Source organism: Dermacentor andersoni, chromosome 1, assembly GCF_023375885.2.
Source record: "Dermacentor andersoni chromosome 1, qqDerAnde1_hic_scaffold, whole genome shotgun sequence".
NCBI lineage: Eukaryota > Metazoa > Arthropoda > Arachnida > Ixodida > Ixodidae > Dermacentor > Dermacentor andersoni.
In genome coordinates this window covers 353,158,650-353,176,267 of record NC_092814.1, presented here as the reverse complement: position 1 = coordinate 353,176,267, position 17,618 = coordinate 353,158,650, and the positions used below count along the sequence as shown (strand labels likewise).

The 17,618-nt window shown below is 47.5% G+C and overlaps 1 protein-coding gene across 2 annotated transcripts in view; it reads left to right on the top strand.

Annotated features, from left to right (window-relative positions):
- Positions 1–6,451: 6,451 nt before the first annotated feature.
- LOC140212783 (uncharacterized) overlaps positions 6,452–17,618 on the top strand; it is a 50,038-nt gene continuing 38,871 nt past the window's right edge. The window contains exons 1-3 of one of the 2 annotated variants that reach the window (XM_072285844.1): positions 6,452–6,585; positions 8,764–9,604; positions 11,106–11,489. In XM_072285844.1, the coding sequence (XP_072141945.1) occupies positions 6,508–6,585; positions 8,764–9,604; positions 11,106–11,489 (1,303 nt within the window). In that variant the 5' untranslated portion in view covers positions 6,452–6,507. Of the gene's footprint in view, positions 6,586–8,262; positions 9,605–11,105; positions 11,490–17,618 lie in introns of those variants that run through there. The other variant, XM_072285843.1, reaches the window with a different exon arrangement.

Genomic DNA, 17,618 nt, shown 5'->3' with positions numbered 1-17,618 from the left:
CTACAGAGTGTCTCCAGTGGAAAGGGAAGCGATCAAGCATCAGGTGAAAGAGATGCTCCAAGACGACGTGATCCAGCCGTCCACCAGCCCGTGGGCCTCCCCTGTAGTGTTAGTCAGAAAGACAACACACTACGCTTCTGTGTAGATTACAGAAAGTTGAACCGTGTCACCAAGCGCGATGTTTATGCATTGCCACGCATCGACGACGCACTGGATCGTCTACAACATCCCAAGTTTTTTTCTTCATTGGGTCTTAAATCAGGGTATTGGCAAATCGAAGTTGATGAACAGGATCATGAAAAAACAGCGTTTGTGACACCTGACACTCTTTAAGAGTTCAAAGTTCTCCCCTTCGGTCTCTGTTCCGCACCTGCTACCTTTCAGCAGATGATGGATACCGTGCTTGCTGAACTCAAATGGCAAACCTGCCTCGTATACTTGGACGACGTCGTCGTGTTCTCGAGTACGTTTGACGAACATCTCGCATGACTCGAGTGTCCTCGCTGCGATCCATACTGCCGGCCTCACCATCAAGCCTTATAAATGCTACTTCGGGTTCCAAGAGCTCAAATTTCTTGGCCATGTCGTTCGTCCTCAAGGCGTCCGACCAGACCCCGACAAGTTAGCTGCTGTCGCCGAGTTTTCACCACCCACAGACAAGAAGGCTGTCCAACGCTTCCTTGGTTTGTGCGCATATTATAGGCGCTTCGTCGAGGGATTCTCGAAAATTGCTGAGCCTCTGACACGGCTTACACGCGACGATGTGCCTTTCATTTGGGCGGACGAGCAGCAGCAGTCCAATGAATTGCGCAAGCGTTTGCAAGAGGCCCCAATATTGCTTATTTTGACGAAGACGTGGACACTGAAATTCATACTGACGCCAGCAATACTGGTCTCGGCGCAGTTCTTGTGCAGTGGCAAGCTGGTGCGGAACGCACCATTGCTTATGCAAGCCCCAGTCTCAGCAAGGCTGAGAAAAACTACTCAACCACTGAAAAAGAATGCTTAGCGGTTGGGTGGGCAATTAGTAAATTCCGACACTACTTGTATGGTAGACCCTTTAAGGCAGTCAGTGACCACCACGCGCTGTGCTGGCTTGCCAACCTGAAGGATCCTTCAGGCAGACTAGCACGTTGGAGCCTGCGCCTACAAGAGTACGACATTACAGTTGTCTGCCGATCTGGAAGGAAGCACAGTGACGCTGACTGTCTGTCATGCGCACAACTCCGTACGACGTCATCGGACCCTGACCATGACTTGCCATTTGTCGGCGTTATCGACGCCATAAAAATGGCTGAGCACCAGTGCGCTGACCCTGAGCTGCTGCCGCTGATCGGGCACTTTCAAGGAGTTGAAGGTGTTTTACCCCGCTCGCTCGTGCGCGGCTTATCATACTACTTCCACAACAACTTCCTTTACAGGAAAAACTGCGGAGGCGGTCCCAATACGTACCCCCTTGTCGTGCCGTCGGCGCTGCGCCAAGACATTTTGCAAGCGTGCCATGAGCCATGCGCGGGACACCTGGGATTTGCTAATACATTAGCAAGGATACGACAGAAGTATTACTGCCCCCGGCTTTATTCCTCTGTACAACGGTACGTGAAGACCTGCCGCGATTGTCAGCGCCGCAAGAAACCACCAGTCAAACCGGCCGGCTTTCTCCATCCTGTAAACCCTCCTCAAGCACCGTTCCAACAAATAGGAATGGATCTACTTGGGTCATTCCCACTGACCTCTTCGCGCAACAGATGGATAGTCGTCGCTACCGACTACTTAACCCGGTACGCCGAAACCGAAGCTATCCCTCAAGCAAATTCGTATGAAGTTCTTGGTACGCCACATCGTCCTACAACATGGTGCACCGTCTGTTGTCATCACCGACCGCGGTACAGCATTTACAGGGGAAGTTATGCAGGACGTTCTCTAGCTGACTCATTGCTCTCACCGCAAGAGCACTGCGTATCACCCTCAAACCAATGGATTAACTGAACGTCTGAACAGAACGCTGGCTGATATGCTCTCCATGTATGTCGACGTAGAGCACAAGACGTGGGACGAGATTTTACCCTATGTGACTTTCGCGTATAACACTGCTGTACATCTTTGTACATTCCAGCAGACAAACGGATCGACATTAATGAGTTTGAAAAACTAATAGACCAGCTTCCTGAGCCGTATATTGTGGTTGGTGATATTAATGCTCATAGTGAACTCTGGGGGGACTCACGCTGTGATGCAAGAGGCCGCGTAATTGAAAAATTCCTTCTATCCTCTGCAGCAACCCTGTTTAACAAAAAGTTCCCGACTTGTTATAGCACTGCACATAACACCTACTCCTCAATAGATCTGGCGGTTGGTTCTGCAACACTTCTGCCATTGTTTGAATGGAGAGCTCTCACAGACTCCTTTGGAAGCGACCATTTTCCAGTTCTCTTAGAGGCGATACAGACGTATGACCCACCTGTGAATCCAAAAAAATGGAAGCTAAATGCTGGAAACTGGGCAGAATTCAAAGAACTCGCATGTATATCCCTTGAATCGATAAGGCAGCTTGACATTGAAGAAATGACCACCTATATAACTGAACACATTATTCATGCCGCGAAACAAACTATACCACAAACCTCTGGTAATATAGTGAACCCTAAGCCCTGGTGGAATGAAGAGTGCAAGCAAGCACGAAAAGAACAAAGCAAAGCATGGCGTACGTTTTCAAAATATCCAACAGAAGAAAACCTTATAAATTTCAAACGTGCAAAAGCAAATGGAAGACGTATTCGTTGGGAAGCCAAGAGAGCTAGTTGGAGAAATTATATCGGCTCAATAAACTCATACAAAGATAGCCAGAAAGTGTACAGTAGGGTTCGAAGGCTGAAGGGGAATACCACACTACCCTTGCCCGTGGTAAATGACAGTGCTACTACATTAGAAGGGCAAGCAGATTCTTTGAGAGAACACTTTGAGCACATATCGAGTTGTGCGAATTACATAAAAGCATTCCTCACATATAAAAAATTAGCTGAGTCAATACCCTTCTCCTTCCGAAAATCCCATAGCGATGGGTACAATTGCCCATTCACGATGCAAGAATTAAAAATAGCTTTGCGCAACTGCAAAAACTCTGCGCCAGGATTAGACAGTATTAATTATGAGATGGTCAAGCACCTACCCGAGGAAACACTTGAATGCCTCTTATACCTGTTCAATAAAATTTTCTGCAGTGGTCGATTGCCGTCCTGTTGGAAGGAAGCTATAGTAGTACCAATATTAAAGCATGGAAAAGACCCCTCCTGTGTACAGAGCTACAGGCCTATCGCTCTAAGAAGCTGTGTATGTAAAGTATTTGAAAAAATGACAAACCGCCGATTAATGTACTTCTTGGAATACAATGGAATTCTGGATCCCCACCAAGCCGGTTTTAGACCAGGAAGGTGCACAACAGATAGCCTAGTTCTACTTGAGTTATATACGAGACGCATTTGTTCGTAAGCAATATTGTCTATCAGTATTTTTTGATCTCGAAAAAGCTTATGACACTACCTGGAGGTATGGAATATTGCAAGACCTCGCGTCGTATGGCGTGTCAGGCAACATGTTTAACATGATAAAAAGCTATCTGTCCGAACGAAAGTACAGAGTAAGGGTGGGAACTGCAGTGTCGAGAGTCTTTGTACAAGAAAACGGTGTACCACAAGGAGGAGTACTCAGCTGCACACTATTCTTAGTTAAAATGAACACACTACAAAAAACACTCCCACCATTTATATCCTACTCAGTCTATGTAGATGATATACAGATAAGCTTTAAATCATGCAATCTGTCCATATGCGAGAGGCAGATTCAGCCGGGAGTGAACAGGCTTTCAAAATGGGCTGACAAGAATGGCTTTCGCTTTAATGAAGAAATGACGACATGCGTGTTATTTTCTCGGAAAAGAGGCATACATCCTGAACCGAATATTACGATGAACGGGTATGTGCTTAGTGTGAAAAAGGAGCGGAAATTTCTTGGCGTTATATTGAATGATAAGCTCTCGTTTGTGCAACATATAAAAAACATAAAAATGAAATGCTTAAAAACTATGAATATCCTCAAAATTCTTTCGCACCAGTCGTGGGGAACTGACAAGAAATGCTTGCTCACGCTGTATAACAGTTTGATTAGAACACGTATCGATTACGGGAACATTGTTTACCAATCAGCTTCACGTTCTGTTTTAAAAATCCTGGATCCTGTACATAACCTTAGCATGCGAGTAGCCCTAGGTGCATTCCGTACTAGCCCTGTTCCAAGTTTGCACGTAGAAGCTAATCAGTGGAACCTAGACCGACAACGTAAGTATTGTAGTTTTATGTACGCACTTAAGATTAGTTCCAACCGAGAACACCCGTGTTACAAAATGTTGAAGAGCACAGAAACGCAAACCCTCTTTGCAAAGCGGCCATCATTAGCAAAGCCATTTCCATTGAAACCACTGTCGCTATGTCAAGAAAACAACATATTGCTGTCGGACGTTCACCTACATAACACTAACGAGTTAGTAGCACCATGGGAATCAGTCACCATACATTGTGACTTCTCGTTCACAGAAACAAACAAAAAGCATACACCCCAAGAAGCTATAAAACAACACTTCTTATCACTACAGAGTAAGTACAAGTGTCCAGAATTTTACACTGATGCTTCAAAAACTGCTGAAACATCATGTGCTGCAATCGGTCCAGATTTTGCAGCCCATTTAAGATTAAACAAATACACAAGTATATTCACTGCTGAAGCACACGCTATACTCCTCGCAGTTAAAGAAATAACAAAACAGATCAATCAATCGATAATATATACAGATGCCTTAAGTGTGGTCCGGTCAATACACCTTGGAAAACAAAGAAAGAATCCGGTGATAAACACTCATCAGCAGCTTAACCTTAGCCTACAAGAGGGGGCTACATATTATAATCTGCTGGGTACCTGGCCATACTAGTATACCTGGTAATGAAGCGGCAGACGCAAATGCGGCCTTAGCAGGTCTAAGGCCCCAAATAGATGTAAGTTATGTTCCATATACAGATATGAAACCTGTCGTTCGAGGAATACTGCGTGACGCATGGCAAGAAGCTTGGGACACAGAAAATAACAACAAACTTCACATCATCCAACCCTACATTACCCAAACACCTGTACACCGGCATAGACAGGAGGAAGTAATCATGTCGAGACTCAGGATAGGACACACACATGCAACACACTCATACTTGCTAGCCGGTACTGAACCACCGGTCTGCATTAGATGTGGAAATCAACTCACAGTCATCCATGTTCTTATACAATGCCCTAGCATGGAAGCCACGCGAAAAAAAATACTTTCCTGAACTTTACCGCACCAATTTACCTATGCATCCTGCATTTTTCCTATCGGCTGAGCCGATGTTCCCCCTCGACCGGCTGTTAGGTTATCTTAATGATGTGAATTTTTTGAAGAATATATCTTACCGCTTTTAAACTCATCTTCCCTACGCTACCCGAAATCCGACATAATCATCTTAAATTCTCCCAAGAAATGCAAGCCTTATGTTTTTAATTCCTAGGCCTTTACAGCCACCGCAGTACGTCACAGGCATTGCGACCCATTATACCCACTGACATGTTTATGACATTCTACCGCACTACTAAACATCGTTGCTGGCGCTCTTTGGCCGTTGTAGCCCTTGCGCCATAAAACACTAATTAATAATAACACTGCTGTACAGGAGACTACACAGTTTACGCCGTTCGAACTTTTATACGGGCGCTATGTCACGTCAACACTTGACGCCATGCTACCTCTGGCTGATAATAGCCCGACCAGCGAACACGCGGAAGAGTTCGTACAAAGAGCCGAAGAGGCATGCCAGCTTGCTCGGCATCGTATCCGGAGTCAACAGCATACAGACACCCTTCGATACAACCAGGGTCGACGCGACGTCCATTACAATACCGGCGCCTGCGTGTGGGTCTGGACGCCCGTCCGTCGCCGTGGACTCTCGGAAAAGTTGATCCGCCTGTATTTTGGTCCCTACAAGGTTACGCGCCGCCTCAGTGACGTGACCTACGAAGTCGTCCCCTGCAGTTCTGACCCCGGTTCGCTCCGTCGTCGTCCTCGCGCTGAAGGTGTTCATGTAGTGCGTATGAAACCATACTAGGCGCGTACGTGAACGCCGAGATGCACCTGAGGAGCTCCACTTATGTCGCTGAAAGAACTTTGTGACGCGACCGAGACGGTCGCTTTTCGCATGGGGGCAATTGACACAAAGATGTGGGGCTTCCGCACCGCAGAACGGCGCGCGCAAAGGTCGGCGCCATGAAAGACGATGAAGTGCGCAAGCTGCACACTCTTCTTCTGGCCCGCCCCGCCATTAAAGAGAAACGTCTCTTTTCTAACACCCCGTCTCCACTCTATGTTACAATATACAATTGGTAAACGAGTCTGTCAATGTTTGTTTTCCTATCCAGGTTCTTCATTTGGTAGTCATGTCCGATTGGAGCGACTCGACTGAGGCGGCCGACAGCGACACTTCAGACATCCCGCCGCGGTTCTCAAGGCCCTGGGTGAGTGCTGTCGTGTGCTGAACCTGACCGCTTAGTTCAGTGGAATAATTGAGCCGTGTTATGGACCGTGGGCATCCGGAGCGGTATCTACCGGCATACGGAAAATATACTTTTTTTTTTCATGGGCGTCGCCATAGGATGTTGATGTGCTTTGGATCGGGTGGCCATATAATCCTTGGTCTAGCTGTTTCAGTTGTGTTCTTAGAATTCCTACACACTATGTTGCGTAGACTGCCGCGCTATCTATGCAGCAGGCATAGATAGTGCTCCGAATCACAGTGGCAGCTCCAGATCACAATACGCTAATACAATGGGCTGAGAAAAATGGCTTTCGCTTCTCTACTAAAAAAAAAAAAAAAAAAAAAAAAACTGTTGCAGTGCTATCCTCGCGAAAACTCGGATTGTACTTAGACCCGGCTCTAAAACTGAATGATGTGGCGCTGCCGGTAAAACAAGAATGTAAATTCTCGGGAGTAATCTTTGACAAAAAACTAAACTTCGTGGCCCATAGAAAGACAACAAAAATTTACGCAAATAAAGCGTTAAATATTCTGAAAGAGTTATCCCATAAGCACTTGGGTTCTGACCGAGCGTGCCTCTTACGTTCGGTCGGAACGTAGCATCTTACGTAGATCTTACGTTCAGCTTTCTGGACTACGGCTGCGTAGCTTATGGCTCAGCCAGACACCCTTACATTGGACGACTTGATCCAGTACATAACCTTGTGCGACTGGCAAGTGGTGCTTGCAGAACATCACCTGCCCCAAGTTTATACGTTGACTGTAATGAACCTTTCTTACAGCAGCGCCGAGGGTTACTCACTTTTCCTACGCACTTAGAATTCGTTAGTCACCGCAGCACATATGGTACAACATCGTGACACAATGCAACTCAAGCTTACACTACACAAATAACGTTATTCGGCCCCTTACGACACGAGGAATACTCCTGACTTATGATGTTCCTGAAGAGATCCTGGAGGTTGCTTAAAGGCCACAAAGATTGCCCCCCATGGTGGAATTTCATACATCTGTGACTGGACACTAACGCATCTAAAGAAAAGACACCCCACAAGAATACATAATACAAGAGTTCTGAGCTATTCAAGAAAAATGTAAAAATTACAAGGAATTTCACACTGACGGCTCTAAAGCACAAGTATACGTGGGTGTCGAAAGTAGAACAAAAAATTGCGAAAACAGCATTCAGCATTCTAATCATGCCCTGCATTTACCTCTCTTTCTGGATAATTAAGGCTTTGTTCGCGATAATTTTGACGCCTTAAATATTCTCGAGGGCTAATCTATCACTTTAGCTTCATGAAATATTTGCCTTTAATGTCCCTTTAATAATAAATACTGAAGAACAGTGATTCTACTGGGTCCCGAGCCATGTTAGTATACCCGGGAATGAAGCAGCAGATAGATGCGCGTCCATGGCAGCGCACAAAGGCATAACTCGCATAACACTTCCATACAAAGACAGGATCCGAGCGATTAGTAAGACCCTGGCATCAAAATGGCAACAATAATTTAACTCGTGCATAAATAACAATTACATGTGACTAAACCCCTGCTTGGCGAGTGGAAATCGTGCAGTCACCAAGTACGGTTCCATGAGGTGATCTTATGTCGACTTCGAATTGGGCAGACACATCTAGCACACAATTTTCTACTTCGAAAAGAAAACCCACCAGCTTGCGAGAAATTTCATGAATCACTTTCAGTAAACCACATTATTGTGACAGGCCCACGTACTGAACCACAGAGGCGGAAACATTTGCGCAATTTGTATAACTTGCATATACCTTTACACCCTGCCTGTGACTGGCGCAGCATGGCCTTAGTCGCTTTTGCGCCATTAAACCCGAATTGACTAACTTTGTCCTTTCTGTTGGCAAAGGAGTGCCGCAGCTTCCACAGCCTCCATCATCTCACCATCGTCGGCGCGCTGTCGCGATTGCTTTTTCGTCATGCCGTCTGTGTGACGATGGCGTCATCGTCGCACCGCATCATTTCCATCTTCATTCTACCGTCGTCACACCGTCGTGGTCACTCTCGTGGCGTGTGTACCAAAGAAAAAAAAATGTTGATAATTTGTGCCGCCGTTACCGTCATTCGTTTGGTTTTAAAATGCTCTTCGATTGTTTCTGCAACAATCTTTTTTATCTTTACGCAGGATGAGAAGGCCGCCCCAAAGCGCGCGAAGCCTGAAGATGAAGACTCGTCCCCCTGGATGTGGTACTACAACCTGACCGCGAAACAGCGACGCGCCGAGGACGAAAGGATCGCGAATAAATTGGCCGCCACGGCGGCGGAGTTTCGCGAAGTCGAGGAGTTCGCGCTCACCTACGCGCCGTTCGAGTACCGCACGCGCGGCAGCTCGCTGAGCCCCAACACCCCGCCGCCAAGGGGGCTCCGCGTGCCGGCGAGCAGTACGGTCGTCCCGGCTTCTGCCGAAGCGTCAACCAGCAAGGCGGGCCTCCCAGAGCCGCCTCGTGAGGCGCCTCGCGAGCCGCCTCGCAAAGCTCAGCCTCACAGGCGAGTCTTGTTTCGACTGGCGGACGGCTCGGTCGTCTCGAGCTCCGACGATGAGGACACGCATGTGTCTCGAAGCTCGCGTAAAAGGCCAGTCTGCAGCGACGACGCCGACAAGCACGTCGGTAGCCCGCCGACGTCGGAGGGCCGCGTCGACGACATCAGTTCGGGCACCGACGACGACGCTGGTGCGAGTGGGCGCGTCGCGCAGCTTTCCACGGTGCGGGACACGTCTGGCGCGTGGCCTCGCAGCGTCCGGGAGGAGGACGTCGACCGTGAGAGCGGCGGCGACGCGGAGCGCGCCTCCTCCTCGTCACTCACGAGAGCCGACGTCATCCGAAAGAGGAGGGAGAGGATCGAAAGGCAGCGCAGTCTCCTCGAGGAGATTTGCTCCGGGCGCCTCAGTTCCGGCGACGAATCGAGCCGGAAGCGAAGCTTTCGCCGCTCGTCCGTCGTAACGCCGACAGACCGCAGCGTAACAGGTGATGCTGTCTGTGTCCTTGTGATGTTTTGTTTCCTTTTCATTTTCACGGGAAACGACTTTGATTGAATAGATGTTCATTGAACAGATGGCCCATGCTCTATTGGGGGGAAAAAGGAAAACGCGGACCACGGTGGAAACACCTTTAAAAATTCTCAAAGGGGTTCGTTTGCTGAAACAGATGTAACGAAAACACGTTATAGCATTGTCGCTTATCTTTGCAACGCACCTTACTTTGGTATCGTTGTTTAGAGGAGAGCCATTACTCAATCACGCATGTGCCGCGTGCGCGGATGGCGCCGTTATGGCGCCACACATGACGCAATCGTAGCTAAATTCCGCTCGCTCGTCGTTCAGAGGCGTAGCTCGGCAATGCATACGTTAGTCCATCCGATCGGGAATGGTCTCGTTTGAGAGAGCTCACTATTCCACAGTACTGTCAAAAGTGATCAACAAGGAGAAAGTAAGGGATATTCGAAATTTTAACGTGAGAAAGAAGTAAAGAAATGGACCCAGCATAAAATCAGTGACAAGAAAACTTGGCATAGCACAAGCCAAGTTATGTGTACTGAAAGGCAAGCAGGCTAATATCATCAGTAATCTCGAAAGTACAGTAAGAGCAGCGGAAGAATTCTATACTGATTGTTGCCATCTGCTAGCAGATGGATGGCATATTGTTGACCCTACTGCTGTAGATATATGTAAAACGCTCGTTAATTAATCGTTACAAACCAATTAAAAAGACCACAAAATATGTAAGATGCGCTTCTGAAAATTGCTGCTAACGACATGCAGTTGATTTCACCCGCATCGAAGGCTCCAATTTTTTTAAAACTTGGTGCACGATAGCTCGGACACCTTCTCTGCGCTCGGACACAGAGCGGAGAGAAGACAATGCCTACATTTGCACATTTTCTAGAAGGAGCAAATTTGCTCGCGCCCTGCATTCATGTGTTCCCTGTGACAGGGGGCACATCAGTTCCTTCGCTGCGAAACGTAGGCGTGCATGTGGCAAACAGCCTTTCGAAGTTGGCAAAAAACACGGGAACGTTTGCTACGGAGGGCCGCGGTGTAATCTCCCTTATAAATCGTATCTCCGTAGTGGATGCAGTCGAGTGTTCAACGAAAATTCGCGGCGATCGACACTAATTGAATGGTTGGCGCGACTTGACCGGTGGCTCAGTGAACCGTGGCGCTCTGCCGCTGAGCGTTACGTCGCGAGTTCCATTCCTGGCCGCAGTGGCTGATTCCAACAGTCAGTCGAGCACTTTTGTTATGGTGATGTGAATGACTGGACGGGCTTCGAGCATAAACCGATCCCTAGAGAGAGACAGGGAGAGAGGACAAAGATAAAAAGCGTATGCCTATTACACACCCAATGTTGACGTTTCTCTACCATCATAGTTCTCATATGAAACGACCTACGTTCCCGTGTTATCAGAGGAATTCGGGTGTTTTCAAATAGGGATGGGTGAGAAATTGTATTCGTCCTCTAATCCCAGGTCGTCTGAGTAGCGTCCGCAGGAAGCTGTTGGCCACTCCTTCGCCGACGTCCAGTGTAGAGGATCCGCTGCTTGGCTTGGAGCGGGGCCAGACTCCGCCCTCCTTAAATCTCTCTTCGGACGACTCTGCGACCACCAGCTTCATGAGGCCAGGGGCGAGAACCTCCAGAGGGCCTCTGCGCGTGTGGCACTCCACCCCGCACGGGGCCCCACGTAGGTTCGTCTCCTCGCGCGACATCAGCACGACCGACTCGGCCGCCTTGCTCGGGACGCTTGTCAAGGCAGCGAGTGCCGAGAGGAGGCAGCGCGCGGACCGCAGGTTGCAGGCCCTGGACCGCGGGGAGACGCTGGTCATCACCCAGCTGCTGCCAGAGTTGCAGGAAGGTGCGTGGCTCTTCGAGACACGTTGGTGCGCGCCCCTGTGGCGTTGTGCTGCCGAGCGCGGGCATGCGGGTGTGATTGCGCGATGACACGCGCGATGAGTGTTTGAGAGGCACGACACTTTCTCAGGGAGGCCTGGACGCGTCTTAGAGATGCGTTTTAACCGTGACTCGACAGTATTGCGTAGGGGAGAGGTGGTTTAAATTTTCACGTGCTTTTCAAGGGCGTCCTGTTTCTCCTGTTAAGAATAGCGTTCGTTCTTCGCATGCACTACAGTTATTAGGGAAGAAAACCGCGTGAACGCGCATCTCTCTCGCGACTGGCAGCAAGAACGACCATTCCCTCTGACGCTCCATTCGCAGCAACATTTGCTTCTTAGATACCACTATCGATTGTGTTTTACCGATTGATTGATTGATTTTTTACGTTCCCTAGCAACGTGGGGGTTATGAGAATCGCCGGGGTGAAAGCCCCTCTGGAGCGATTTTTTTTGCTTCACTGGGATTTATTTTTAAATGAGCACGGACATATTTGAGGCTGTTCACTTTTTGCGTGAAATGAGTTGTCTGGAGTGTTAAATAACTTCTATGGCACGAATGGCCCGATGTAGCAGCATAGGAGGTGGAGCGAGCCGGAGGGAGTATCAAGATGTCTCGATGCCCTTCTCCCACGTGACCACTTCTTGCGTCGTGGCGTCACGACACTGTCCCCTCCTGGGAAACTAAATCGAAACTGGTTGTAGAAAAGATATTAAATCATTTAGAGCGCTATAACGCTTACTGCTATTTCTAAGGTTTATAGATGCCATACTTTCATCTAAAAAAAGTAGTCTCAAATATCCTGTCGCCCCGCTTTGACGTGCACTCGGAGCTCGGCACACGAGTCCTACTTGCATTCAGCCTCTGGCGGAAATGGAACCGGGGCTGAGCAGCAAGACGCTAGAGACAATTTAGACAAAAGCGGCGGAGGAGACGAGCAGCACAGATGAGAGGGGGCGGTATCCAGGCTGGCTCTCACCTGCGCAGACTTTCGCCTCATGCTCGTAGTGAAAAAGCCCGTGAACCCTGGCTTCGTATTGCGCCACGATCTAGCAAGGGAATTTGACAACTTTCTGACTAACCTGGTGGAAGGACAAACCGCAGGCATGTGGGTCGATTCGCAGAATTTTCCTTCGTTCAGCAGCTTCACGTTGGTCATCCACAAACAATTGCGATCGCTGAGTGGTATTGCCGATTTTGATGCCCCGTCAGACTTCGCGACGCTTTGTCTCTTCTCTATTTAGGACATGTGCTACTTTTTACTCATGTATTGCAACGCAGATGGTACACCATTAGTTTTCTTTGTTACGATATTTTGCGGCAAGTTGTACGCGTGAAATAGTTCCTTACATTATACAGAAAATTAATTAAAAATCTAGTAACTCACATTTAAGAAGTAACATTTCTTCAGATAATAAAGAAAGGAAATGAGGTATATTGTGACGGAAATCCTAACAGTACACTTATTTGTTAGGAAAAGTTTGCTTCAGTTTGTTTTGCTGTAGGGTTTCGCTGCAGGCAGGGCTAAAAGACGTGGAAAATATTAACAGAAGTTACTCAGCAAAGATTGTTCTGAGCGACGAACCGTGACATCTGCTCTGAATGTCATCTCCCAAAGTAAACGTCCCTGCAAATCACTTCTTTGCGATCCTCTCTATATGCAACTGCTTGAAAATCGCCCGTCCATTTCGAAACCATTCCCGTTGGCTGTGAAGGCCGTGACAAATAATCTTCAGATTAGCTTCAATGACGTGATGGAAGTTACGGCAATAGCATCGCTCCCATGGGATCTTCGCCCAGTAAACTGATTTTCCTTCAAATCCATAAATAGTAAGCACAATCCAAGTGTAGTGATCACACAACACTTTATTCTTGGAATACATGTATCGATCAATTTCATTTTTCTCTGATGTGTCAAAATCCACCCCAGCAGTATCATGTGCAGCTCACGATACAAGCCTTGAAAGCTGCCGAAAATTGAAAAAGAACAGCAGCCTTCTTACACCTAAAGCTCGCGGCATTCTCCTAACCGTCAATCATATCCTAGAAAACAGAATACAGCAAGCTGTTATATGTACGGATTCACTAAGTGTCCTAACCGGACTATATTCGGTTAGGCACTCGCGCAGCTCGGTTTCAGAGCGCAGCTTGGGCGCCCGTCCCTGCGGCGAGCGTCGGCGTCCCTCGTAATAGATTACGAATAGAACGCACACACGCACGCGGAACGCTCGTGCTTTTAATCGGAGGAGACTCACCAACCTGTCTTAATTGTGGAGAGCAACTAACCGTTCTGTACATTTTACTAGAATGTCCTCATATCCATTGTCACATTTATTTTGAACGTATTGTTACACATCATATATGTTGTCACCCTGTCCAATTTTCGTCAGATGAAGCAATGCTTCCTTTTATAGCTGCTTCAAAATACTTTGAAGATGTGAAGTTTTTTTGCCGTATCATTTATCATCCGTCACTAGTCTTTCTCTTAGGTGGCCAAGCACAGCAATAGCATGTGTGTAACGCACACGAGGTTAATGATATTGGCCATAGATTTTCTAACTTGAGCATTTTTCCTTGTTTTGGGATCATGATTATTTATATGCGCTGTTTTCAATTGTTGAGCGATAGCGCCCTTCTCGCAGCAGTCGTTCACGTATTGGGTAATCTCCTTTATAGAGACCCGCCGGGGTTGCTAAGTGGCTATGGTGTTGGGCTGCTGAGCACCAGGTCGTGGGATCGAATCCCGGCCACGGCGGCCCCATTTCGATGGGGGCGAAATGAGAAAACACCCGTGTACTTAGATTTAGGTGCACGTTAAAGAACCCGAGGTGGTCGAAATTTCCCGAGTCCTCCACTACGGCGTGCCCCATAATCAGAAAGTGGTTGTGGCACGTAAAACCCCATAATTTCATTTTTGATATATAGAGGGATCATCGAGATTCCGCAGCAGTTTGTTGCTGATGCCATCGGGGCGCGGAGCGGATTTCGGGCGCAGGTACTGCAGCGGCTAACTTCTGCATACTTTACAGGCACGCCCAATTCGAGGTTTTCCTCTCCAGTATATTGCGGTAACGCAGTTTGCGCTAGGTTTCCTGTGTATATATTGATTGGACCTCTTTCAGTGATTCTGTGCCTGTGCCGGCATATGCGTGGGTTTGCTTTGGATGTTGTGCCTTTGTGCAGTTTTACCATGTTCAGGGTCAATCAAGTGCAGTAGTATATTCCGTTTTTTGCAGAGTTTCTTCCATTCTGCCATGATGAGGGATTTTCCTTTCGTGCGCGGGGGTCCGGCGTTTATTGCTGTTTCAAGGATATAATGCTCACTTCCAAGATTTTCCTGGGTGTTTGTCCAATGGGCATCATGCATGTTTCTGATAAATGTCAAATCCGGCGTAGTATCGATGCTGACACTATTGCCTATCCTGGTGGGTGTTTGTGCGTCCGTTACTAGGGTAAGGTGGGCCCTTTGCGCCTGAAGCCATCGATTCCTGCCTTTCGCGGTGTCGTTTTTGTACCCCCAGCATTGGTGTAGTGCATTAGTCCCCCAGTGTTACCAATGCCTGATGATTGGCTAGTTTGTTTTTGTCTAACTCTCCAAACCTCATCTCGTTGCTTCTAGGGCTGCTGTAAACATTTAGCACGAATAAACTCTCCTGATGTTGTCGTTTAGGGATTATCTTAATTAGGACGTGGTCCACGTTTATAACCCCTGTATCGTGTGTTAGTGCAGTTAAATTTCTTTTACCTAGGGTTGAGACAGGGGTTTTATTGCTTGCAGTACCATAAGTTTTATATACGGACAGTTTGGCTGGTCCCCCCGTTCCGTGCAGAGCGATGATGTCTGGCGCCTCCTTGTTATTTATGAACTGCTGAAGATTACTCCGTTTCTGAATGGTACCCCCTGCACTTCCACTGCCAATTTTTTTTTAATGATTACGTGAGGCCATGATGACTGGGAACTGGTTCTTCGGCGGCCCTAGTTTCGTTGGTCCCCGTGGGCCTATCGTAGGGTTTGTGGATTTTTACCGGCCCTATTCCCATCGAGCGTCCAATTTTTTTGCATGTTCTCAAGCGTCGTAACCCGAGAATCGATTCCTTCCATAGTTTGCTGCATTCTTGTTACTAGTACTTGTTGCTGCTACGAGTAATCGATTTTCAGCGGGGGTGTGCCGCCATCCACCCTTATGCTCGTATTCTTCAGGGGAGATTGTCTCTCCCTCCACTCCAAGGAGGTCCGTGTCTTCTGCTGGTGTTGGCTCTTAGCGGAGAGGGGCCCAGTCCCTAGTCAGGCCAGGGTGTGGGAAACCCGCCGGCGCAGCGGGTTGTCGTATGCCAGCTGAGGCTTAGCTGGGTCGCCGACGTGGCCGCTCACGAAAGTCGCTGCTGTGTCCCAGAGAGGGGTCCTCCTGCCAAAGCCTTGTTGTTCTTGCAAGGCGTTCCGACGTTTCTCTTCGTCAAAGGATGGTTTAGTCTTGAAATTCCACTCGTAATCATGGAAAATGTACGCAGACCATGGATAGCGGGGCTTCTCAGCTTGGCCCCCAAGCGGCCTGAGTCAAAAAGCTACTGAGATGGAGTATAGTTCAAGCGAAGTCATTTTCCCAAAAGTGTGCCGTGTGGGGGCTTTGCCTCAACGTGTCTATATCTGCGATGGTGCACCATTTACAGGGGTGTAGTGTAACGTGCTTAATTTTCGAATATATTGACGCTATTGGAATTGTCAGTAGCATTAAATTTATCTACTTTGCCACGTATTTTGGCATTTTGTCAACCGTCAATAACCAAAATGTTACCCATTGCTGTGGTGCAGCCAAATGGCCAGAGATGGATAACAATTCGTTTGTCGGCGCCATAAAGCTCCCTTTTCCACCATGTTGCTTTCATGGTGTTCACTACTGCCGCTTCCCGAGTTTTTGTGCGAGTGGATGCATGTGCGTTTCTTTATCTTTTCTTGTAATCTCGTCCTTTGATCTCTGGTTATATATTGAACCTGTAGTAGCATGTCAAACCTTTCGTTCGTCGAGCCTGAATTATTAAGGGAGGTGGGTATTACTTGCACGAGAAAGTTACACATATTCAGCTAACAAAAACGCTAGTTAACTTGTTGTTTGGTTATTTTTAGGCACATATTGCAATTTATAAATTGTAGCGGGTGAGTTTGCAGGGCGCGTTCACTTGGAATGAATTTCCAGAATGACACCGCTTTGGAGATCGCCCCCAGCCGGTTTTTTTTTTTTTTTTTTTTTTTTTTTTGCCCACTGCAAGACGGGCGACTCTGCCAGCGTTCTCCAAATACAGGTGTATTGCGCTAGCCGATCCCAACTTGCGCCTGCAAATTTCCCAAGTTTATCACCCCAGCTAATTCACTGCTGTTTGGAAATATACGAACTCCCCATAAAAAGGCCATGTTGTTCCACTTACATTTTTAACAACTTTCTTTTATGTATTTATGCACAAAAGGGACTGGAACGCCCATGTATTTCGTCCCACACTTTGGGGAATATATCGAAAGTGGTGTCATCCTGGAGATTCATTTCAAGTGAATACATCTTGCAAACTCATGCGCTGCATTTCGTCAATTGTAATATGTGCCGTAAAACAATTAAGTCAATCAGTGAACAGTGTGTTTTGTGAAATGTTTTGATTTATCGTGCTGGAAGTGTCCGCCTCTTCGAATAGTCCAGCTCAAGGACACGAATTGCGCTATCTGCCCCACGCGATGTTTAATTCCAGAAAGCTTAGTGGCTATGGTGTTGCGCTGCTAAGCACGAGGTCGCGGGATCAAATCCCGGCCCCGACGGCCGCGTTTCGATGGGGGACAAATGCAAAACGCGCCCCCACTACGGCGTGCCTCATAATCAAATCATGGTTTTGGCGTGTAAATTTAACCCTAGAAATCAATCAAAAATTCCGAAAAAGATAAAAATGATCACCCCATATATACCCCATACTGTAGTAGCATGCCAAACCTTTTGTTCAACTAACGTTCCCACCTTTCATTAAAATTGAATGCTCGTTGATATTGCGGTTTTCTTGCGAAACTTTTTTGTTATACGGGAATTATGTACATGGCGGCTGGGCTATGCGGCGTGAC